Source organism: Macaca mulatta, chromosome 12, assembly GCF_049350105.2.
Source record: "Macaca mulatta isolate MMU2019108-1 chromosome 12, T2T-MMU8v2.0, whole genome shotgun sequence".
Taxonomy (NCBI): Eukaryota; Metazoa; Chordata; class Mammalia; order Primates; family Cercopithecidae; genus Macaca; species Macaca mulatta.
The window spans coordinates 141,413,800-141,437,705 of NC_133417.1; the positions used below are offsets into that span (position 1 = coordinate 141,413,800).

At 54.8% G+C, this 23,906-nt stretch overlaps 2 protein-coding genes across 3 annotated transcripts; both read right to left on the reverse strand.

The window, feature by feature from the left end:
- Window positions 1–10,313: 10,313 nt before the first annotated feature.
- On the reverse strand, window positions 10,314–13,431 carry LOC144333288 (uncharacterized). The gene is made up of 3 exons (XM_077956533.1): window positions 13,408–13,431; window positions 11,924–12,550; window positions 10,314–11,710 (listed from the first exon to the last, which is right to left on the reverse strand). Exons 1-3 carry the CDS (start codon window positions 13,429–13,431, stop codon window positions 11,642–11,644), a joined length of 720 nt encoding a protein of 239 aa, XP_077812659.1. The 3' UTR covers window positions 10,314–11,641.
- Window positions 12,815–17,907, reverse strand: GBX2 (gastrulation brain homeobox 2). Of its 2 annotated transcripts, XM_015111396.3 has the most exons (3): window positions 15,025–17,907; window positions 14,718–14,754; window positions 13,759–14,016 (listed from the first exon to the last, which is right to left on the reverse strand). In XM_015111396.3, the coding sequence occupies exons 1-3, from the start codon at window positions 15,545–15,547 to the stop codon at window positions 13,908–13,910; spliced, it is 669 nt and encodes a 222-aa protein (XP_014966882.1). In that variant the 5' UTR covers window positions 15,548–17,907; the 3' UTR covers window positions 13,759–13,907. The 2 variants fall into 2 exon arrangements, with proteins under 2 accessions (XP_001082998.1, XP_014966882.1); XM_001082998.4 differs by lacking the exon at window positions 14,718–14,754 and having other exon boundaries at window positions 12,815–14,016.
- Window positions 17,908–23,906: the final 5,999 nt, after the last annotated feature.

Sequence of the window (23,906 nt, forward strand, 5' to 3'; positions counted from 1 at the left end):
CAGGCGTGAGCCACCGCACCTGGCCGATTTCTGGCAGGATATTTCATCCTTCATCATCTTATCTTCCTCTTCTCATGGGTCAAGGCTATTCTTTTTTTTTTTCTTTTTTTGACAGAGTTTTGCTCTTGTCGCCCAGGCTGGAGTGCAATGGGGCAGTCTCGGCTAACTGCAACCTCCACCTCCCGGGTTCAAGCAATTCTCCTGCCTCAGCTCCCAAGTAGCTGGGATTACAAACATTTGCCAACAGGCCCAGCTAATTTTTTGTACCTTAGTAGAGACAGGGTTTCACCGTGTTGGCCAGGCTGGTCTCAAACTCCTGATTCGCCTGCCTCAGCCTCCCAAAGTGCTGGGATTACAGGCCTGAGCCACTGTTCCCAGCCAGGTCAAGGCTATTCTTAATCCAAGCTCCTCAAATATCTTCATCGGGTTTTTTTTGGGAATAACTGACATGCTTATAACATTGAATCTTTCTGCCCAAAACTGTGGTGTCTCTCTCTATCTGGTCTGATGTTCTTTCATGTCTCCAAAAAAAAAGCTATAATTTTTCCTATGTGCTTTATATTTTTGTTGGTTTTAAATATATCTTTCATTAATATGCTTTGACTTTCCCCTTCTTCATCCTATGCCTTTTGTTTATTGTTCTTATCTTATTGCTTTGGTTAGGATATATAGTAACAATGCTGAATAAAAGTAATAATAGTAGTTTTCCTATTTTCTTTTCAATAAGGCTAGTGAAGGGAAGCAGTGAGAATGGAGAAGGAACAAAATAATCTGTAACTCATTGTGATCAATTAGTTATAAACACCACTGCACTCAGACCAGCCCATTACTGTTTTTGATAGTAAAGTGTATTGCTTATTGTTTAACAAATATAAAATAGACTGAGAGAACATTTTTGGTCTACCTCCTGAACACAGATCCCTTGTCTCTTATCTTGTGCTGCCTCCCCAACCCCTCAAAGATTATCTGGCTTGGAAGGGCACAGTGGTTTATGCCTGTAATTCCAGCACTTTGGGAGGTGAAGAGGTGAGGATTGCTTAAAGCCAGAAGTTTGACATACGGCTGCACTTCAGCCTGGGTGACAGAGTGAGACCCTGTCTCTAAAAAAGGAACAAAACAAAACATTACCTGGCTCATGGCTCGTGGTTGATGCTCAATGAATGTCTATTGATTTAGTGAGCAGATGTATTTCCTCCAGCCATAGATGAGTGTCCATCTAACTGCACCATATCAGTGTCTGGTCTTAAAATTTTTTGATATTTCATTTTGGTTTTAATGTTTATCTTTTTGAGTTTGAACAATTTTATATGTTTATTAAAAAATAAAGAAAAAATGTACTCCTCTGCTCTAACTCCACTAATGTCTTCCTGTATCACTTGAAATAAAATTCAAAATTATTTGCAGAGCCTCCAAACCTCCCCACGATTAAACATGATTGCATGTCTGGCTACCTCTGTGAACTCATCATTCATCACTCTCCTCCTTGCCCAATTTACCCAGTTACATTAGTCTCATTGCCTGTCCCTCTGCCTGGAAGGTTCTTCTCCCAGATCTGTGCATTTCTTAAGCCCTTGCTTCTTTCTTTCTTTTTTTTTGAGGCAGAGTTTCGCTCTGTTCCCCAGGCTGGGGGTGCAGTGGTGCAATCTTGGCTCATTGCAACCTTCACCTTCCAGGTTCAAGTTATTCTCCTGCCTTAGCCTCCCGAGTAGCTGGGACTACAGGCACGTGCCACTATGGCCAGCTAATTTTTGTATTTTTAGTAAAAACGGAGTTTCACCATGTTGGCCAGGCTGGTCTTGAACTCCTGACCTCCAGTGATCTGCCCACCTCAGCCTCCCAAAGTGCTGGGATTACAGGCATGAACCACCATGCCCAGCCCCTTGCTTCTTTCAAAAAGTTACCCAATAGTCAGCAAGATGGTCCCTGACCTCTTCATCTAAAATAGCCCCTTCCACTCCCTACCTCCTTACTGTGCCTTATTCTCCTTCCTATCAGTTACATGTCTTCGTAATACCTGATGTTATATTACGTATCACCTGTTGGTTTGTTTTGCGTCAGCCTCACCCCATAGATTGCAAGCTCCATCCGCAAGACGAGAACGGTATCTGACAAGTCACGACTGCCCCACATATATTTGTGGAATCGGTGTGTTTGCTTTTCACCCTCCACGAACTGGCCATCCATGCCCTTTTCCAATTTTCTTTCTCTTTCATTCTAGCTCTTTATGTAGAAACATACTAATTCACCTTGTCATGTTTCTGATAAGCATTTTTCCCAATTGTTCCTTGTATTTTTCATTGTTTTATCTTTGGAATGCACAGAAACCTCTGTTTTTTATGTAGACAGCTTTGCTATTCTTCCCTTGTGTCCTCCCCACACAGCAGATAATGATCCAGCTAATCCTCTTTCATAGTTTTAAAGGTTGCCTTTTATACACTGAATACTTTAATCCATCTGTAATTGATCTGTGGCAAGGTGGGAGGTGAAGATTGTTCCACCTTTCCCTCCAATTAGCCAGTTTTTCCAAATATCATATATGCAAAACAATTTTTCCTTTTCCACAAATTTGCAGAGGTTTCCTTATCACGGATTAAATTTTCACCTATTCTAGAGTCTATCTCTGAGTTACATAATCTGTTGATTATATAATGTAATCTTATGAGCACAAGCCCTGCAGCCAACCTATCTGGGTTTAAATTCCGGATCTACCAATGGCGCTGTGTGACCTTGCGCCAGTTCTTATTTTCTCTGTGCCTTGGTTTTGCGAAATGTAGATGACGATAACAGAAAATTGCCATTTCCTAGGCCTCAGAATCATCAAATACCAGCAATTCTGTATGGTTAAAGGTAATACCTACTTCCTAGGGTTGTTGTGAGCTTCAAGGTCAAATGCTAGAAAGAGTGTCCGTCACCCATGCACAAGGGGCAATCACTCCTCTTGAAGCAACTGCCCCTCTTCATGATGTGTCTCTTTAAAAATTCTCCAGCTGAATTCATATGTTTATTCTCCCAGATGTGCTTTAGAACCATTTGGTCAAGCTTCCAAGATAACTCTACTGGGATCTGATTGGGATTGCATTTAACTAATAAATGAGTTTGGGGAGCGCTGACATCTTTGCAATCCTTGTCCTCCCACCCCATGCCCACTGGTCTCCCTGGTGACTCCAGTCTCCTCTGAGGGCCCCAGCAGAGTTGGTTTCATGTGCTCTGGAAGGGAAAGGAAGGGAGAAGGTGGACCACACTGAACATCTGGAACCACTACCAGCCTGCATCTGGAGGATCTAACACAGGGCTGGGCAAGGAAGGGGGCTCATCTTATTAAATCAGGATTTTCAGACTAAGGCATCTCTGTCAAGTAGGAATCATGTCAATAAGAAACTTTCCAGAAAATCTCATCTAATTCCTCCGGCTGGAGCACTGCAGTGCCAGGGCGCAGGCAGCCTGTGGGCTTAATGTGCTGAATTACTCAGAAGCTGTAGACTTGTCCTCACCAAGGACTTCGCGAAATGACTCCAAATTAGACTGCCTCCTTAGCTGTCAGGTGGCTGAGGCTGGGTACTGTGGGGAGGAAGGGTTATTATTATTTTTTAAAATTTATCATCATCATCATCATCATCTACTATTCATTCATTCATCTTGAGAAAGCATTCCAAAGGCCTGTGGAGTTAGCAGCCACTTCAAGAGCTCTGGGTGGCCAGAGCAGATCCCCAGGAAGGCCCTCATGTCCCTGAGACAGACCAGAGGGTCCTGAGCCCAAGGAAGTGGCCCTTGAACCACATACGTGCTGTCCAACCTTGGCAGGGGAGAGGTGCCTTGAGAAAAGAGGGAGGGCTCACTGCGCAGAACTGGCCAGGCCCAGACCTGAGGACTCGCCCTGCGTTTGGTGTCAGCTATGAAGCCCAGGGATCCCTCAGCCACTGCCCAGCTCTGGTTGGCTGCAATCACTGAGCTCAAATGGGCAAAATCCCCCCGAGCTTCAGAGGCAGAGTGAAGAGCCCCAGGGAAGCAGGACCGCCAGAGCCCAGAGGGCATCTGAGGGGAGGAACCGGTGAACTTGGAGGCCTCTAGGCAGAGGGCATGGAGTTCCAGGTGGCCAGTCTGAGTGAGGTCTGAATGCAAACCCTGTTATGTTGACTCCAGGCCATGGGGACCCAAAGCATCTCCACTGCAAAGTCATTCCCTGGGGTGATACCTGCTCATCCCACCGCCTCCGCCCAGGGCTCCCTGGCCCTGAGCACCTTTCTCATCCATGCTGGGGATGAGGCCCCTGTGTGAATTCAGGGCATACTGGTCTCCTCACACTGGCTTCTACCTGTCTTCCCCATGGGTTCTGAACCCCTGAGGGCATGTATTGCACACAAGTGCCTGTCAGTTCCTCATGCCTAGCACAGTGGCAGCAGAGGACACTTAACTGGGGACAGGTCTGCTTTCCTCTGGGGCACTTTTGGCTGTCACATGACAGGGTGCCCCTCTGGCATTCATGGGCAGTCCCACACCACAAAGAATTATCCTGTGCCAGTGCCCACAGCCCCGGTGGTAAAGCCCTGCCTGTAGGTAGTGTAGGGGTAACCAGAGGACAGCCCCCAGATCCTCTATATGGCTGCCACCTACTCAGGACCAAGGGCACCGCCACAGTCCACCCAGCTCACCCCCCGTGGCCTCTCCTTCGCTGCAGGCCTGCTGGGGGAGAGAGTAATTAGAGGCAGAATGGAAATCTCCTGACTTCACAAATGTGACTTTGCAAAATGAGGCGGGAAGACAAATCTGTCTTCACTACTATTCATTAAAGAAAGTCCTTTATAAACCCCAAATTAACAATTTCTCATTTAAAGATGGGCGATTATCATTCTTTTCTGGCAATTTGTAGCTTTCAAAATGCTGAAATGTGAAAATTACTGGGGGGAAAATTCCAGCTGTGGTCACAGAAAATGGAAATCTGCTTCAAGACAACTGATAAACATACTTGAAATGATCAATAACCTCAGGTTCAAAAGTAATGCTCACATACATATGTGTGAAGTGACTGCTTTGGTAATAGAAACGCTCTGTGTGATCACATTAAGGTCAACATTCTGCATCCAGGTGGCTCGGAGCCCCAAGTTACTGGAAAATCAAATGATTCATCTGGCAGGATCTTACCCAGCTTGGAGATTCTTTGACTAAGGATGGTGACAACACAGGGTTGAAATTCTTACCTTAGGTTTTGCAATGCTTGGGTTCCTGCCATCTTTCTAACTAATCCACCAGGCACCTCTGAGGGAGGTGGGTGACCCTGTGCAAAGGAGGAATTGTGCAAATACTAGGAATGGAAAAGGCCTTTCTGAAATGACACTTCATTGTTCATAATTGACACCTTCACTGAGACCTCCCCTGCCAGTACTAAGAATAAGGCAGAGTCTGAATCCTGCCTCTGCCCCGGGCCAACCCCAGGGACCCCTCTGCCTCTGGATCTAAGATATCAAAGTAGGTCCAATAAGATAGAACATGAAGATAATTGAGACCCTCTGGTTTTATGGGGGAAACTGAGCAGAGATGGTCTATATGGGTTAAAGAGGTGTGTAGCCATCCTACGGAAGCACCCTGGGTCAGCAGCCCACAGCGCCATCTCTCTCCTTCCACAGACCTCAGGCTCCTCAGGTGGAGGGCACCAGCAGAGGATCTGAAGCCTGTTTGCCAAGTGAGTAAAGAAGATGCTACTATGAATTCCAAACCATCTCCACAAAGGATAGGACTGAATGACATGGCCTTAAAATGTGGCAAGACAGACCTGGGTTGAGCAGGTGGAGGGGCTGTCACGGAAGAATCTGAGCCAGACACACAGCAAACCCTAACCAAGGTAGAGCCACACAGGAGGACTGCCCTGGAACCTTGTTTCTCTTCAGCCTTCAGCAGAAGAGCCAGCCTCTGTGTGGGTGGCGATAGAAACGGTGGCTGATGGTGACCGGCATTCACTGTGTGCCCAGCTTGGCACGGCACCCTTTGCTTGCATTGGACCAGCTGAGGAGGAAACTGAGACTTGGAGAATTAACCACCTGAGGATGGAAAGTCAGGTGGTCTGAGTTCAAAGCTGTGAACCTAGCCCTGAGTGGGCTGCTCGTGGGGGTGTGATGTTATCACGCACTTCACCTCTACTACACCATTCCCCTCCCCCAGAAACCAAGCTGTCTGCAAGACACCTGTGCCCTAGAAGCAAAGGGCATGCGCGGTTCCGCTGTGTGGAGTGGTTTGATCTGGTTAGCTAAGGGGAGCCTCCACCAGGAGGGGGGCCTCTCTGGCCTCTGGACACAGCTGTGCGCCTCTCCCACAAGTTCTACCCAACTTCAAATAAACATGATGAACTCGGCCGAGAAGAGAAGAAAAAGGAAAACTTGAAACAAGAGCAAACATCGCAGCTTCCCCCAAGCACTGTCCGGTATCCACCAGCAGGGGTGGTCAAAACTCTGGCTCTCCTCTCCCAGGACCTGCGTCCATTGTCCCGCCCTTCTCCCCGCAGGCAAGGGGCTCTGCCTTGGCCCCCGACCCTGGCAAGAAGTCAGTGCCAGTGGCCTTGGCTCAGAACCCAAGGCTTGTGGAGGGGACGAGGTCAGGATTTGGAGGGATCCAGGCCAGTTCCCGCTGCAAGTGCGGCTCAGCCAGAGTCCCCTGCCCGGGCTGGCTGCTCTGTCTGCAGAAAGGGACCCTCACCCTTGCCTCTGGGCGGCTGTGCCACACTGGAGGGCAGGTAAGGTGCTGGGTGCAAGGACACCTCTTTCTCGTTTCTATGGCATCCCAGGCCCCAGGTGGCGTGGTGGGAGAGGTGCCTCGGAAACTGCCACGCAGAGCCATCAAGCATGGCTTCTGACAGTCTGGACTGCACACACCTCTGCACGCTCGGAGGCCGGGCCAGGCTGGGGTGGGGTCTGCCCCTCTTTCTTTCCTTTCTCCGCCTGGTCAGGCTCGGCTTTTGTTATTCATAGCCGGGTGCCTCTCTCTTCCTGGGGTCAGGCGGCCACTTCCAAACCCTCATGGCGCTCAGTTCTCTGCCGGGTCCCCGCCGAGCCAGGTGCAACGGGGAAGTCGGATGGGGGGCGGGGAGAAGGGGAAAGCGAGAAGGTGGGGGTAGGAGATCTGTGTCCTCCCGGGCCCGGGCCTGGGGGCCTGGCCGCTAGCGGTCAGGCTTAATAGGATCAGGTCTGTGTAATCCCATTTCAGCCATTGTCATTCAGGAGGCCGCGGGGCTGAAGCTGGGGGGCCCGGCCCTTTAGGGCGACGGCGGCCACACCAGAGATGCACCGGCATGACAAAGGCCGTCAGGGACCCAGTGGCGGTGAAATAAAGAGATGAAGGCTTTGGGGGTGGGTGCCCGGAGTGACGTCCGCCCCCCGCCCCCGGGCCTGGCCCTGCCTCAGGCTTTCGCCTAGGGCCCAGGCCGCTCTCGGGCCGTGGGTGCACCCTCGGGGCTCGGCCCCCGGTTTAGGTCTCAGGCCCCCGGGAGTATCAGGAGAACAAGGTCGCCCGAGATGGGCCGCCGCGTCCCGATACGGCCTCCCTGCCTCCCTGGGTGTCCAAGGTGCCAGGCCGGTAGCGCAGCCGGACCTCCTGCCTCTCTCCCTCAAGGCCCACGGGGTGCACGACTTCCTGCAGGACCAGGCCTGGCGGCCTACCCCTGGGCTACCCTGGCCTCGGTTTCCCTCGCCCTAGCCTAGCGTGTGGCGCAGCTCTGGGCCGGTTCCAGAGAGAGGATGAGGGTGTGCCCGACTGCGGCATGAAGGGGATGGGCTGTGGGGGCGCTGGGAGTCAGTTTAGGAGCAGAGAGAGAGAGAGAGAAAGAGAGACAGAGAGAGGCAGAGAGAGAGAGAGAGTGTAGGGGCGCCTGGCGGTGGAGGCTAGGATGTTGATGGTGGACTGCGGAGGTGGGGAGCTGGAACAGCCCATAGGCCAGACCCGGAAGAGCTCTGAAGTCCAGGTGGGGGTGGGGGCAGTGTGAACTGCGGAGGGGGTCATCCCAGGGACAGAAAGTGGGGGGTGTTCCATGCGTTGGAGGTTGGGGGTATGTGGGGAGAGCTCAGAGGCCAAACCCTGGCGGTGGGGGGAAAGTGGACTGTAGGATGCCGGGTGGGAGTCACAGACAAGAGTGGTTCGGGGTGCGGGAGTCCTCTAGGCAGTGGGGAAAGAATGGGGGGAGGGGCTTCCCGCCACGGAAGGGATACACTGTGAGAGGGAGCAGTCCACAGGGGCGGACTCGGGGGCACAGGGACCGTTCAGCTTTGCTGGGTGCCTGAGGGCAGCATTTTTGGCTGAGCCACTGGGGTCGGACCCTTGGCTATTTGGAATGTGGAGAAACTCGGCAAAGCAGGGTTGGACGTGAAAGGGAATGGCACATGCACACACACACTCCCACTGTCACCTGCTCACGCCCACACATACTCAAGCACTTGCACACCCGTCCACACACGCACGCTCACATCCCTGCTCATCACAGAGCCAACTCCGTGGGGATTGAGGGAGGCGCTCACAGGGACCTTTTTGAGTTCAAGCCGGAAAATCTGAGCGGGTTCCAGGGCAGCAGCACCAGGCACGGGCCACCAGGACCTGGGTCAAGGGGCAGCCTCCCTGGGGGTGGGACTCCCGCCAAGCCATGATCCGCCATTGGTCCCCCAGTCCAAGAAGCCTGGATCCTCCCGCGGCTCCCAAATGCGTGGGCCTGCCCCCTGCCCCAGCGGAGCAGAGCTTGCCGACTGCAGTGACAGTGTGCTGCCTGCCTCCCAGGCCCCCTGTGCCAGCCAGGCCTCAGTGCAGCGCTGCCGGGAGACTCGGTGCAGTCAGTCCAGTCCCGCCTGTCCAGGGGAACTGCGGCTTGACCTTTCCCCAAAGCCACGGAGGGTAGGGGGGAAGTCAGCTTAGGCCCCCACTTCTGAACTGTTCAAATAGGCAATCAATTTTTATGATGTAATTTATAATTTATGCAGGTTGTCTTCATACATATGGTGTTGCTTTTGTGCGTCGGTGTTTCAGGTGCTTTATTACTCTGCCGGTGTGATCTGCATTCATGTTCGGTTACCAAGATCATATTTCTCCTGTTTACACCATAAGGGCCTAAAATGAAGATTAATGCCACCTCCCTTCATCCGGACTGTCCCTGTAGAGCCCCGACTTTAGCTTCCCCCAAGACCCCAGAGCCCTGCTACCCTGGAACTGGGCCCTGAGCACTGCACTGAAGCTGCCTGGGAGGCCCCAGTGGCCAGAAGGTTAGAGCAGGCCACCTGCTCTGGCTGTGCATGCCTGGGCAGATGCCTGGGGTCTGGGGACAGAAATAGGTGTGTGCACTGGAACCTCCTTCCCTGGGAAGCCACAGCTGGGCATAAGTGAGCCACTCTGCCACATCGCCACTGAAGTCCAGCAGGGGAAAGAAGAGGGCCCCAAGTGGGTCTCTGCTGCCAGCGCTGCCGAATGCGTGGGCTCCAGCCACTTGGGACTAGGAAGGCCCTGAAGTGAGAACCAGAGGGTGATCCAGAGGCTCCTGAGGCCGGAAAGCTAGAAGGTCACTCCCGGCTTTCAGTGCACCTAGAACCACCTGTCATGGGGCATAGCACGTCGGCTCTGTTCCCGACAGGTCTGGGGCTGGAGGGAGCAGCCCTGGAGGCCCTGTGCGAGCCTCACCAGACGCAGCTGAAATAATTAAGCCCATTAAGCTCAAACAGAAACAAGACGGAGAGGGTGCTGACCCCAAGAGAAAGGGTTCTTGGAATGCAGGTACCAGTGATGTGCCCAGGCTGGTATAAGCATCCAGGCTGAAGGCCAGACCTACAGAGAGCCATAGAGTCAGGATGTCCTCCGAGGCAAACCCGGGCTCAAAAAAGCCTGAAGGGCCACTCCCTGCTCTCCATTTAGCTGACAAGCCATCTGTGAAAGAACCACCCAGGGGGCTGAAGACAGGAGGCAAAGGCTGGATGCACAAGCATGCACTAAATCTCGAAAATTCCAGAGCAGGTTGGGATTTGAGCAGCCTCCAGTGCAGGTGGTCCTGGCTGCTGGGAAGGTAGTCCTGGGCTCCTCCTGGAAGAGGAAGTTGCTTGAGGCCCAGGACCAAGCTAAAGAGGGCCCTGCCCCACGAACTGGGAGATGGCTGCGGATTTTCAGCATACCTTTGGTTCTCCAAGGGGGCAGGGGTGCCTGACTTGCCAGGGAGCAAGGGCAGTCACTGGTTGGAGTGACTGTTCTTGTGGCCCTCCTCCGACCTCTGCCTAGGTCGGTGGCTGCGGGGTGCAGGCAGCCCTGAGGCATCCCAGTGCATGGCTAGGGGCGCAGGTCCAAGGAGCTCCCAAGCGTAATTATTTGATCTGCAGATGTAAGTGGAATTTATTGTAACAACAAATATAGTGATGTCAAAACCCAACCTTGGATTAAAGCCGGCAGCCAAAGGGGAAGTGTATTAATTTCCAACAGCATCTCAGGCCAGAGCCTATTAGAACAAGCTATTCTTCAGGCCCCCCCATCAGAATTAATCATTGGGAGTTAATTTGAAGCGCAGACAAGTTGCTGTTAATTTAGTGCAGGGAGGACGGGATGGAATAAAAAGCGGAGGTGCTGGCCGAGCCTCGTGGGTCTCATTAATCAGCCAGCTGAGACGGCCTGGCTTGATTACAATTTGCAAAAAAATTCATTAGGGCCCGGGCGATTGACAATTTTTCTCTCTGCCTGTGATGTGACTCATTAGGCAGCCAAATGAAAGCCATGATGACGGCCATGATGACAGCGGCCATCAAGCGCCGCTTGTTTATCTTCCTCCCCTCGGCCTGTCTCCCGGGCCTTGGCCTCCCTGCCGGGCTCTCGGGGGCGCCCGGGCGCTCAGGGGTTGAGGTGGGAGGGGGTCAGCGCCCCGAGGAGCAGGAGGGCGGGCGGCGTCGGCCAGCTCGGGCCCTCTCCTCCTCGTGTCTCCATAGGGCAAGGACCTCGAGGCTGGGAGGGCCCGGAGCTCGGTCCCAGAAGCGGGGCTTCCTGACGGCGGCCTCCAGCTCCTAGTGGGTTTCGCTTTCCCGCCGGGTTTGCGCGGTCAAGGCTTCCGGTCCCTCTGCCCCTCAACCCTGCCACGGGCTTTTGGAGAAGGCAGGTGGGAGTTACACTTGTTACGGTGGAAGGGGATGTCGGGGGCACTCCAGGATCTGCGGGGAGTCCCAGGGTCTCTTCCCCCGACCCGCAGTGCCGGCGGGGCAGAGGCCGCAGCTCCTCCACCTTCCCAGCTAAACTCTTCGCCCCCAGCCACCGGCAGACTGGCTCAGGTGTGTGGGTCGGGAAACGGCGTCCCTGCGGGCCTCGAAGGCTGCAGCAGCGTCGTGTGGCCAGTGGGGACCTGCCCCGAGCAGATGGCGCTCACCGGCGACCTGCGCTCTGCGCGTCCTGGCGGGTGGGATCCGGGCCTTGCGGCCCCCGCGCCAGGCCAGGGCGCGACCCGGGCGCCATCCCCTCCCTGTCAGGTTTCATGGCGCTGGGCGGGGCGCGGCCAAGAGCCTCTGCAGCTCTCGGCGCCCCGCAGAGCCGGCCGAGGCCCTCGGAGGACTGGCCCTTCTATTTTACTGGGATCAAAAACCAAGCCTGGGCCATTTTCTGCCACCGGAACTGTTGGGAACGCGGCGGGAAAGGGTGACTCGGTCGCTCCCAGCCTTCACCCTGCGCCTGAAGTTTGGGTGGAGGTCTTGGTCCCCAGGCCCCTCCAGCGTGGGGAGGTGACGGCCTGTAAGTAGTAAAAATTAAGTCAATATTAGTGTTAAACCCATGGCGGGACGCGCTTCCCCTTCTTGGGCTGAGAACCGCGCCAAAGGCCTAGCGCCGCTGTATTGCAGCGGCTTCCCGGCCTCCCCTCCTTCCCCCACTCGAAAGGCTGAGGCTGGCGAAGCCCCGGCTTCTCTCGCGCTTCGGGCTGCTGGCTTGGTGGCACCATGCTCACCCTCGCTGGCCCGCTGCACGCCCCTGGGCGCCCGGGGTCTGTCCGCCGCAGCCTCCCGCGGGCCGGACCGCAGTATCTGGCGGCGCGCTTCTGGGTCCGGTAGGGAGCTCGGGGCTCTGAGCGCAGGGCCGGGGGTGGGACAGGAGTGGGCTTGGGGACCAGGCACGCCCCCACCGAGCTGGGGAGGCGCGCAGCTCCCCGTTCCCTACAGACCGACTCCCAGCTCCCTGCGTAGCCTCTCCCCTTTCCCCCCTTTGTGGTGAGGGATACCGGGGCGTCCTTGGGGTGGGGCGGTGGCCGGGTCCCGCCCCCTCGACCCCGCCCGGAGGGGGAGGTGCAGCGGCCGCGGGCGCTCCAGCCCGCCACCGCCTCCGACTGAGGGCTGCCGGGAAGCCGGCTGGGCTCGCTGGGTTTTTGCTCCTGTCGCCAGATAACGCCCGGAGCCTGACTTATGGAAGCTCCACTCTGCCAGCAGGCGAGCACCGCTTCTTTTCGGGCAAAGGAAAGACGTTTCCTTCCTGGCTGTAGTCGATTTGGAGCATCAGGAGTTTGTGCAAAGCCACCAATACCCGCACTCGCTTGCCTCCTCCGGGCACCCACCTCCTCCTCTGGCCGAAGTTTGCCGGCCTACTAGGTATCGAGTAGGCTGGGCAAAAGGGGGATATAGATTTCTAAGGTGAGAATTAGGTTTTCTTAAATTCGTAACCCTATCGGTGCTCTTGCCCTCCTATTTTAAACCTGGTAAAGTGCTGGGTGGCTCAAGTCCAGGCTGCCTAAGGAAACAGGTTTTAGGGGATGTTTCTCCAGTACTGGTTCCAGACCAGTTGCCCGGCCACACCCTGGCAGTGCCCGGGACAGTCAAATTCTGGACACACTTATGAGGCCCAGGGATTGGTCTTTCTCCCCCCTCTCTCCTTTTTATTATTCACAAGACTGAAATTGTTTAAATGTCATAACTTATAAGAAAATAAGCTACATTGAAATAAATTAACACAACGGAGACGTGCTTCACATGGCTCAGATAGGATAGGCAACCCCAGGGGAAACCAAAGCCAGGCAAAACCAAAGCAAAGCAAAGCGAATTTCCAGGCTGCCTAACAATGTCTGCTTTTCGGTCAACTCAAAAAGCCAGAACGCAAACCAAAATCAGTTTAAACCCCAGCGCTTGTTCTTGGGTTTCACGTTTACCTTTGGAAAAGTATGGAAAGGTGGCTGCTAACCGCACATATTACAGCAGAGGTTTTGTTTTCTTCTGGAATGAGTGGAGAACATTACTGGGTAATTAAGTCCTATAACTTTCAAAATACTGCAGCTGAGATCCAGTCTATAGAGATATTTATGTACAAAGTAGGATAGTATAATAAATATTTAGCGTGTCTTCTGGTGTGGCTGTAAGCCCCTTCAAAAGCAGTCTTTTAAGCCCATTTAGTGAATATATTCTCAATTTGCTTAGGATGGCCACAACTAGGCTGTGACTTTGTTGCTTCAAACACAGTGGAGTCCACCATGGGTTCCCTTGGGTGCCGGGGCTTCTCCAGGTGGGTGCCAGGCCCTGGCCCTTCTGGACCCTCAGGGCCGGGCCTGCTCTAGCTGCTGATGCTGACTTCTGATAGCGAACCTGCTGACGTGGACGGGGATGGGGACGACGATCTTAGGGTTCCGGGAGGGCTCCCCTGTCTTGGAATTGGCATTGCCCGCCTTCACTCGTTTCCACTTGGCCCGTCGGTTCTGGAACCAGATTTTCACCTGCACCTCGCTGAGTTTGAGGGCGTGGGCGATCTGCGAGCGCTCGGTCAAGGAGAGGTACTTTTTGCAGTGGAACTCCTTCTCCAGCTCCAGCAGCTGCTCGCTGGTGAAGGCAGTCCGCCGCCGCCGGTTCTTGCCCGTAGACGTGGTGCTGCCCGCCGCGCCGCTGCTCGGCGGGGTCTCCTCCAGTGCGTGGCCCGGGTCTTCCTCCTTGTGAGCTGCCTGGCCAGTCAGATTGTCATCCGAGCTGTAGTCCACATCGCTCTCCAGCGAGAAGCTCTCCTCCTTGCCCTTCGGGTCGTCTTCCACCTTTGACTCGTCTTTCCCTTGCCCTCGGACAGCCCCGACTGAAAGCAAAACCAAACGGCATTTTATTACATTTCGCACACTGGCCTTCCTTTCTCCTTCCCACTGTCACTTGGGCATTCCGCGCCCCCCTCCCGCCCCCCGCCCTTTAGCGGATTGTCTTTCTATGACATTAACACATTGTGATTTCCTGGCCTTTGAGGGGTAGAGGAGAGGTGGGGGGAGCGTGAGAAAGCTCAAAGAAGAGGAGGCAGTACAGGCGACGGCCCTTTGCCCAGAACCATCACTCAAAGGGCCGCCATGCCTCCCCCGCACCCTCCCAGCCTCGGCAGCATCAGGAGAAGTAGCAGGAGGCGCGAGGCCCAAGAGATTGCCCGCTTTGTCCCTGGGGTGGGGGCTGGTTGAGGACCGATGGGGGAATTCAGGATCCATCCTGCCTCCCCCACCGTGAAAATTCAGTGAACCTCAATTGCTTCCTAACCGGACTGGAGGCGTAGGGACGTGCAGATCCCAGACCGTCTTTTTTGAGACAGACAACATTGGTCAAAGGGATGTTTTGTGGCCTTAGAAGTTCCCGCCAGACACCCCCAACACACACACACAGACACACAGCCTCCCAGGAATCCGTTCTCCCGGAAAGTAGCAAGACCAGCGAAGAGGTTTAGAAAGTCTGGGCGCCCCTGGGCACACGCACGGCTGGGACGCTCAGCCCAACTCGTCTCCCCTAGAGGCTGCAACCTACCCAGGACCCCAGGTCACCACGGAGCGGTAGAGGAGGACTCGGATAAACGCATCGTCAGACAGATATGCGGCCCAGGGCAGCAGCTGGTCGCTGGGCGCTAAATGCCCCCCCGAGACCCCGCTTGTTGCGTGGCTCTGAATGTCCCCCGGAGGCCCAGCGGCACAGCCGGGCCTCATCCTCCAGCTCCTCCGGCGGGGGTCGAGCGGGGGCGCGGCCTCGCCCCCTCGGTCTCCCGCGGGAACCCGGCGCTGGCCCGCCCCCGCCTCCTCCCGCCCCCGAGTCCCGGCTGCGCGCGCCGCCGACTCACCGAGCGAAGCCTGCACCGCCTCGGCCGCGGAGAAGGCGAGCAGCGAGCCCTCTTTGGCCAGGAAGCCTTTGCCGTCCTCTGCGTCAGCCTGCAGCGCCTCCGCCTTGTCGAAGTTACCGCCGCCGGGCAGCGGCTGCGGCGCGAACTTGCGGGCCGCTGCCGCCTCCTGGTGCTGGGGCGACGCGGAGAAGCCGCCGGGGAGCGTAGCCATAAGCGTAGAGGTGAGCGCCATGCCCTGCGCCAGGCTGGAGCAGAAGCCGGTGGGCAGGCTGGGGATCTGGTGGTGAGGGTGTGCGGGCGGCAGCGCTGGCTGCAGCGCGGCCTGGGGCAGCGCGGGCGGCGGCGGCGGCGGCGGCGGCAGCACTACCGGCCGGTAGGGCATGAACATGGGGTAGCCAGTGTAGACGAAATGGCCTGGGCTGGGCTGCGGCGGGCTGCCGATCAGCGAGTCTATGCTGAAGGCGGTGCTACTCCCCAGCGGGCGCTGCATCATCATCAGCGACGGCGGGAACGCTGCGCTCATAGACGCGCTCGGGAGAGGCCAGCGAGAGGCGAAAAGTCCCCGCGCCGCGCCTCCGCCGGGAAGCCCGCCGGACGCCGGGAGCACGGCCGGGAGCGTAGGGCAGGGGCCGAGCGGAACCCGGAGAGCAGACGCCTCCGCCCCTCAGTCCTGGGCCCGCTGCATGCCCGGCGGGTGCAGGGTGTGTGCGGGGTGAGACCGTGCGCCCCGGAGTGGAGAGGACGCCCGGGCCCCTCGGGCTCGCCGGAGCCCCCGTCCGCCGCTTGCCCGTCGGAGCCCGCGCGCGTCGCGGGTGCCGCCCTAGGCCCCGGTAAGCTGCCGTCTGTCCGTCCCTCCGTCCGTCCGTCTGTCCCGCCGTCCGTCGCCTCCCGCGGGCCGCTGGGTAGCGCGCGAAGCCGGCGTACTTGTCTCCGGCGGGCGCCGCCAGCACCTTTAAATCGCGCTCCTCTTTCTCATTCACATTTTGCCTGCCGCCTGGCCCGGCTCGCCTCACGTGGGGCTGGGCGCCGCTGGCCATTGGCTGAGCGGGGAGGGGGTGGGGCGAAAGCGGGGCCCCGCCCTTTCCACCCAAGCTGGCCGCGAACCGGCTGCGGGCGCCACCGTCGGAGGCGCGCGGGCCGGGGAGCCGGAGCCTGCGTGTCTAGCCCGCGCCGCGCAAACCTGAGAGGGGCGGATGGCACCTCCAAGACTCGGACCTTGGGGCCCTGCAGCCTTGTCGAGGCCGCCTCGAAGGGCAGCCTCCGGAGCCCGCACCCCCGCGGCTGGGCCGGGGGCGCTTTTATTTCTTTTACTGTATTTGTCATGGAACCAACCTGCCTGCGGCTCACTCCAGCGCTGGGTGCTCCGGCTGCTCCTGGGGTCCGGGCGAGGATCCTGGAGTTGGGGACAGGGTCCTACCCCTCCAGAGCCGCCCCCGGGACGAAGGCTGGGAGCAGGCAGGCCCTGCCTGCCGCCGGGAACCCGCCGGGTTGCTCCCTGCCGGTCCGCGCTCCAGGTGGGGCGGGGAGGCTGCTGCTTCCCCCATCCCGGGCTGGGCTCTCCCGTGAGCGATCCCGTCTCTCATTTTTCATGACATTCTTAATCATCGCACCTATTTACACACTTTGCCAGCGCGCACCAAAATAACAACCACGATAATTATGATAATAAAGAGAGTCCTTTATCTGCTCCATCCTCGGGGAGGAAGGGGGGAGTTGCTGCGCCTCCAGATTGTGTAACGTGAGATTATCCTGATGAAAGCTTTATGATGTTTGCTCAAATAAAAGCTGCGTTTTGTAAATAGGCGCTAATTAAGCACCTTGCGAACGCAGGGAGTGCTCACCCTGGCGCCGCCGCCCGGTTTCCAGCGCGAGGACTCGAGGGCGCGCGGTTCCTCTTTGCTGACTGCAGGATGGAGCCGATCCCCTCAGGATGTTTCCCCTGTTCTCAACAATGGTAAAGACCCCCAAATTTGGAAGTAAGGGAATTTGGGGGTGGAGGGAAACCAGGGACATTCTTATCCCCTCCTCCATTTTAAAACAAAAACTTTCAGCTCTTGTCTTCCCTTTAAAAATGGAATAATTTCGTGACGAGGGCAGACCGTGCAGAGCGCACCAGCGCGCGCGCGGGGCTTCCTCGCGACTCCAAGGCCCGGGCTTCAACTTCCCGGGTCTAGACGTCAGCCCTGAACCGCCAACAGCACCGGGTTGGGGAGAAGGAAAGAAGGGCATTGTTAGTTCGGTCATTAGAAATCAGCTCACGCCGAGGAGCTAGTGGTTGGGGAGTTGGCCCGTGTTAGACGTGTGTTATGTATCACTTACAAGCACATTTAATTGGGAGATAAAGATAAATCGATCTTTATGAATTTATCGACCCGATTCTTTGAAGCTCTTTTTTCGCGTTCTTCCTGTTTCTCTCCCTCCAACCCCAAGGCCCCCCGGGGGACGTCTTAATCCCAGATCAGCTCCTCCGCCAGGAGTCCCGCTGGAGACCCACTGCCCATCCAGCGGGCCTGGAGGAAAGAGGGGAGGGTGTGTCCTTGGCGCCCCGGGGCGCTGGGAAAACTCGATGGTCCCGCCGCCAGCCCTCTCCTCCTCGCCTCCTCCTCCCTCCCCACCACCACCCGGACAAAGACGTCTCGAGCGCGTTTCCCCACTCCAGGCCGCAGTAATAGATCGCTCCGGCAGCAGGCGGTTTGAAAGGAATTCATTAGGACGCTGCCTGGATTGCCTCCCCTGACTTCACGCCCAGACCCCTAGGTGGCTTAGGCAGTGTGAGGGGGAAATGAATTCCCTTTGGGATCCATGGAGAAGGAGGTGTCTGTGGGATTTCCAGGCTCTATCCCTCCTTCTTCAGTCCCAGAAAAGAAGAAAAAGAAAAAGAAAAAAAATCGAATCCCAGGGCAAAAGGCTGATATCTTTATGAGCATAATAAATACTCCCTCTCATTATGAGATAGTTACAGTAACACAGCCTTGGGTGCCATTACCTTGTTTTTTGAATACTAAGAAACGCTCCACTCCTTCCTTGATTTACGTGGCTACAGCCGGGGCCCTTCCGGCTTGCCACTGGCAAGCCGGGGGAAGCTGTTATTCATTTTACCTACGCAGGTTTGCCATGCACTTTGCTATTTCGCCCCAAAAATATTGTTCTAGGGACTTTTGTCGCCTAATTACCCTCCGAGAGACAGGGATTCCTCTGATTATTTTGGTGATTATTCTACATTTAAAGTTCAGCAAGTAGATTTAGGTCCGTCGAATTATAGCTACACTTGAAATAATTTGATGGCATATTATTTGCACCCATAAATTGCCATAGAAAGTATTGACTGCAGGGGTTATAATACTAATCTTTTGTTAGTGAATTCAGATAATTCTCATCAATATGAATTTTATTTACTAGTGCTTTTTTCGCAAATGCAATGCAGTAATACTTTCTCATCTAATGCTTAACTGCTTAGAAAACGACTGTTCGTGTCGTAAAAGGATCCTTGTGTTTCGGCGTGATTAACAAGACTCATTCGGGGCACCTCAGCTACCTGCAAAGCTTTCAGAGCGTGGGGACTGCGGATAATAAAAGCCTTTAGAGTTTTCTCGGATCCTCAGAGAGATTTATGGACAGGAGCGACAGATACATGGCTTATCCATCCTCCGGATTCCTACCTGCCTTAGCTCGTAACAGCCTCAAACTGCAGAGTCCTCCGTGACTCAGCTCGGCCCAGTCTGCGCGGGAAAATCACCGGGCACAGATGTTTGCAACTTTATCCCCTCCCCCCTCCAATTAGGAAAAATGAAGGGCGAACCCGAAGGGAGAACTGGGTCCTCCAACTCCAGTTAACTTCGTGAACTTCCCTCCCCTCTTCCCCCCCACCCAGATGAAGATAGCTCAGCCCCTGGGCACTTTACTCGACAGGTGCTAGGCTAGTGTCAGGTTCAGATTATGCCACTTAAAACCTCAGACATTCCGAAAAAGTGATGGTAATTAAGTTGGCCCCTCGCTTCGGGGTTGTCCCAGTCTGCACTTGCATGCAGATGTATGAAGGTTGAGGGTGAAATAGAAAACGCACAAGTAAATGAATATTCATGCAGCAAACTTGTGCTGGCCTGCCCAGCCCAGCCCAACCCAGTCTGGAGGAGGAAGCACCGCGAATCGCGCCCTTCGCTGCCGCCGCCAGAGTTGAGGTCGCGGGTGGTCGTGGAGAGGATACGGTGTGGGCGCCCGTGGTCTCGGAGGACGCGGGGAATCCTGCGGGCCTCGCGGGTCTGGCGCTCCCGCCAGTCGCCCAGTCCTAGGCGACAGGCTGGTTTCTCGGGCAACCGAGTTGTTTTTATTTACAGGGATTTTGAGAAGCCCGATCGTTTGGTCATTGCCACAGCTCTTGCTCCTGGCAATAGTTGGGAAATAACTTGGGATGGGTTTTATTTATGGAAGGGCAATTGGGATTCACACCCAGCTAACCCTGAACAGTCCCTCCCGAGGCCCGGACGCACTTACAAAGGGGTGCTTGTGTAAAATTCCCCATCAGACACACCAATTTGCAAGTAGCAGAAAGCATTGAAGCCTCATCTTTTTAAACATTTTATTCAGCTTTTTTTTTTTTTTTTTTTTTTTTTTTTTTTTTTTTTTTTAAATCTGAAAGCCCAAAATAGACTCCATGTGGTTCTAAGTGAAGTCAGCCCTTGGCTGGCTTTGAAATAGCTCCTGCAATTATGTAAAAGAGCCATTCACCAACAGGACGGAATTAAAAGGGATCTCGCCCGCTTCCCTTTCATTGCCAACCTCTCATGTTTGGCTTTTCAAAGCACTTCCAACACGATGTCTTTCTCCAGGACAAAAGGCAGAACAAAAAAAGTCCCCAAACTTGTAAATTGAACGTCAAGGGAACTTTAAACAATTTAAAGCCCATAAATAATGATAAAGGGGACTGGCAAAAAAGGCAAACCCATTCAATTAATAGAGTTTCCCAAGCAAAGATCAAGTGGTTTATAAAATAAAAGTCTTTGGTTTCATTATTCTGCTCCTTGACCATGCAGAAAGCAGGACAGGGGGTTTTCTAAAGCGCCCTGAAGAAGAAACACTTTGCGGGACTGTGTGTGCTGCGACATTCTTATGTAGAAACTTTGCTTTTTGTCCCCCACCCTCAAAGTAGCAGAAACAAAACAACTGCAAAATAGAAATGTGAAGGGGAGGGTTTTTCTTCTTCTTCTTCTTCTTCATTTCCTCCTGGGAGTTGGAAAATGTTATCCGCAGGCCTGAAGGCTGGGAAACGTGACCTTTACACCTGCGCCACCCTCTCCACTCCAGCGACGAGGAACAGGAGGAGCCACAGCCGCTAGGCCCGCGAGGCGAGCCCTCGTGGGATCTGGGGACAGGAAGGTGGGGATGGAATTCTGCACAGCCCCGGAGTCCCTGGGGGGGCGGGCGCTGTGGCACTGACTGCGCACCCGGGTGCGCGTTGCCTACGCTTGGAGCCCAGGACTACCCCAACTCCACGCGGAGCTCGGCTCCCCCGGCCGGGATCCAGATGTCCGAGGGCGCTTGCGGGTGTCCTAGTTCTTTTTCAGAGCAGCCCTAACGATTGAGGCTGGGGAGTTCAAGACCACTGGGGATAACTGATCGCCCATCGCCTTCGTCCTGGAAGCCCAGCGCCCGCGCTCACCACACGTCTCTCTGGGAGCACCTAGCCAGGCAAAGGGAGATTCTCCATGGGGACTGAGGCATACGCCCGCCCCGGGGCTCCCAGCCTGGGAAGAGGGAGCACCAGGCAGAGGCCAGGCTGGAGACTCGGGCTCAAGGGCTGCAGTTGTGCGGGCAGAGGCCAGGGGTGCGGATGGAAGTGGTGTCCCCTCGTGTCCCGTCCGGATCTGACTCCTGCCGGGGTTCTGGAGGCCGCGTGTTGGCGAACCCCAGCCCCTGGAGTGTTTGGTGAGGGAGACGCCGGCCGCTAGGCGCTTCTCACCTGGCTTTATCTCCTCCCATCTGCTCCCTCGATTCCCGAGGCCCCACCTTTCGGGGACTTCAAATGCGCCCTGCCACCCGGAGTCCGGCTTTCATCTCCCGCACAGCAGGCATTGTTTGTGGGACTTCACAGAGATGCTAATCCCCGGACCGCGTGAACCGCGGCCTGGGAGCCGGGCAGAGGGCACCGAGGGGTGAGGGGGTGCGCACTGGCCTGGGCTGGGGACCTTCGGGACGGCCTCTCGAGCAGCCCTCCTGAGGAGCCCGGGTCCGCTACCGTGCGGGCGCCGCATCCCGCCTGCCTTGTACTGGAAGGGTGCGGGCGCGTCGCAATGGGCCTGGGCTGGACGCAGTCAGCGTCCAACACACGGAGGAAGAAGCAGCAGGCCAGGGACGATGGCCGGCGCTCAGCTGTGGGCCCCACGAGCTTCCAATGCTCGCCAGGAGACCGTGTGTCTAGGAGAGGCAGGCCATGGACCCTATGAATCTTCCCTGGAGGCTGGAACCCCCCGGGACTCTTGGACACCCCAAACCAAGTCCCCAGCCGCTGCCTCCACGATGGCCCCGACCTCCTTCAGGGGCGTAGTATTTTAAAGAGGATGCGGTCTGCCCGGAGGGCATGCATTTAACCCTTTAGAAACCGCGCTGGAGGGAGCAGAAGGGTGTTGAATCAACAGCCTTCCACAACAGGGGCACCCCTCCACCTTTAACTTCTTCTGGGACCAAATGAGCAGTGATTGCTGTAGCAAGAACTGTTTCTTCTTCCAGAAAATCCTGCAAAGCAGAGCCTGAATTTGCTCTGGTTATTTCCTCCTCCTGAAAAGAATGTCACAAGACAGGGGTACGGGGTTGGGTATGAATGGAAAGGAGAGATGTTGATTAAACGGGGAGGGAGAATTGGAATGGCCTCTGTCACCAGGTGGAAGTCCCGGGCGAAAGTCATTGGAATTCCCAGAAAACGCCACTCAGAAATAAGCTCATCTGGAAAACTCAAGGGTAGGTGTGTCTAGCCCCACTGACATTGCTCCAAAGGACCCCTGTGCCTGTCAGAGAAAGCTCCTCAGGAAAGTCGCCCTAACTGACCGACTCTTCCCAGGAGAGAACAGGAGGGGAGTGTGCGCTGATGCGAGGTGGTGGGGGGTCCATTCTGTTTACAAAAAAGTGAGGGCAACAGATTCCCATCCTTTAAAGAAAGTAAACACGATCACTTCACTTAAAGTAGGGCACCAGGTTTACAGAATCAGAGAAAAGAACACTTGCCCCGAAACCGCCTGGGGCAGACATATTTCCATATTGGAGGAGCATCCCAGGGTAGATCTTTGCTCTTGTTTGAGACACTTGAAAGTCCTGGAGAACCAGAGCCAGTGACCACAGACTCAACTGCCCCCACCCACTTCAGGCTCTTGGAACCCTCATCTATCCTGGGCTCCAAGGTGGGCTGTGAGGTCATGGTCTCACAAGAGGCTGAGCCAGCTCCTGAGCCATGAGAAATGCAAGGTAGGCTGGGGCCATCTCCAGCAGTTCCACAGTTAAGTCACACCTCCTGATGATTCTCTGCCAGTGCCGGAGAAGGTTGGGCTGAGTTCACAGGAAGGAGAGCCTCTTTGTTTTTAGATCTGCAATTGTTCCCAGTGCGTCAGGTTCTTTAAGTACACAGCCCCTTCTTGGTGATTGCAGAAATAAGTGGGAATGGTGACCTCCTTGGCCTTTGAAACCTTTGAGTTTCTTCCATTTATCATGGGAAAAAATACGGATAACTCAATTTGCATGACTTTGCTGCAAACAATTATGTCTCCCTATGGATGTGGCCTGAAGTTCCCAAGCTTTAGAAAAAGAGGGAACCAAGAGTGAGGTCAGAGAACAAATCCAAAGATCCCAAAGTATTTCCAGCTAGTGACCAAAAACTGCTAGAGTGCGTGTGAAATAAATAGGAAACTGAGGGAATGAGGAGCGATTAATTCTTTGAGTCACAGTGGGAAGAATCCAGAAAATTGCTGGAATCCAGAATGCTGCCTCTCAGACATTCCTAGAGGACATTTCTGGGTTTTGTAGGAAATGAAAACATTTTGTATGGGGCATGTTGTCCGTGTGTGTGTGTGTCCGTGTGTGTGTGTGTGTGTGTGTGTATAGTGAGTGGTTTTTTTTTTTCTCTCCAAATAATGAACACGGAGTTAAAGAAAAGGTGTTCAGACTTGCTGTCTAGTATTTGTTCTGCACAGTGACTTTAAAACACCCCTGCAGGGGGAAGTCATTCACAGGACCGTATGTCATTTCCCTGCGGTTCCTTTACACCCACACATGAAGGCGGGCAATTGCTATCTGCAGGGGACACAGCCATTGACACCAGAAGAGGAGCTGGGGGCTGGTTCTGGGGGGGTCCCCTGTGTGTCAGATACCTAGTGTGACCAGGCCACAGCACAGCAGCCACCGCTGACAGTGACTTTGTGAATGGGCCTCTTCCAGGCCCTCTGCCTCCCAGCTTTCCTTCTGGGCACATGAGAAAAACTAGTATGGGAAATGAACCAAAGTCAGAAGCTATCTGGCTTGTCTCCACCTGGACACACCTGTTCCCTGAAGTCTGTGACAATAATGAACACTGAAGCTTTAGAAGGAGCTGCAATTGATCATGGCTCAGAAAATGACGATGATTGGACTGGATATCATGTGACCAACTTTGATACCTTCATTGAGTTCAGGGACTTTCTTCTTCTACTTACCCAACTTCATTCCCTCCCCATCTCCTTATTTTATGGAGGTGAATGTTGTAGAATCTAATTGTTACCGTGATATTCCTAGTCTCTCTCTTAGTTATTATTATCAATTTCCCCTTGTTCTCTAGTTTCTTATAGACCCAGTTAAAGCACAAACAAGACAATCCTGGAAACCTTAAGACATGAGAGACTTTTTAAAGTTTAACCAAAAAAGTT

Excerpts from the sequence above, each read along its gene's own strand:
- LOC144333288 (XM_077956533.1), bottom strand. The coding sequence starts at position 13,431 with ATGGTGGACTCCACTGTGTTTGAA. Across the intron at positions 12,551-13,407 it reads TGGACTCCACTGTGTTTGAA|GCCGGCAAACTTCGGCCAGA; the intron begins GCAACAAAGTCA and ends GATACCTAGTAG. Across the intron at positions 11,711-11,923 it reads CGTGCAGCGGGCCAGCGAGG|GCCGTCACCTCCCCACGCTG; the intron begins GTGAGCATGGTG and ends TACTACTTACAG.
- GBX2 (XM_001082998.4), bottom strand. The coding sequence starts at position 15,547 with ATGAGCGCAGCGTTCCCGCCGTCGCTGATGATGATGCAGCGCCCGCTG. Across the intron at positions 14,017-15,024 it reads GGCGGTGCAGGCTTCGCTCG|TCGGGGCTGTCCGAGGGCAA; the intron begins GTGAGTCGGCGG and ends TTTTGCTTTCAG.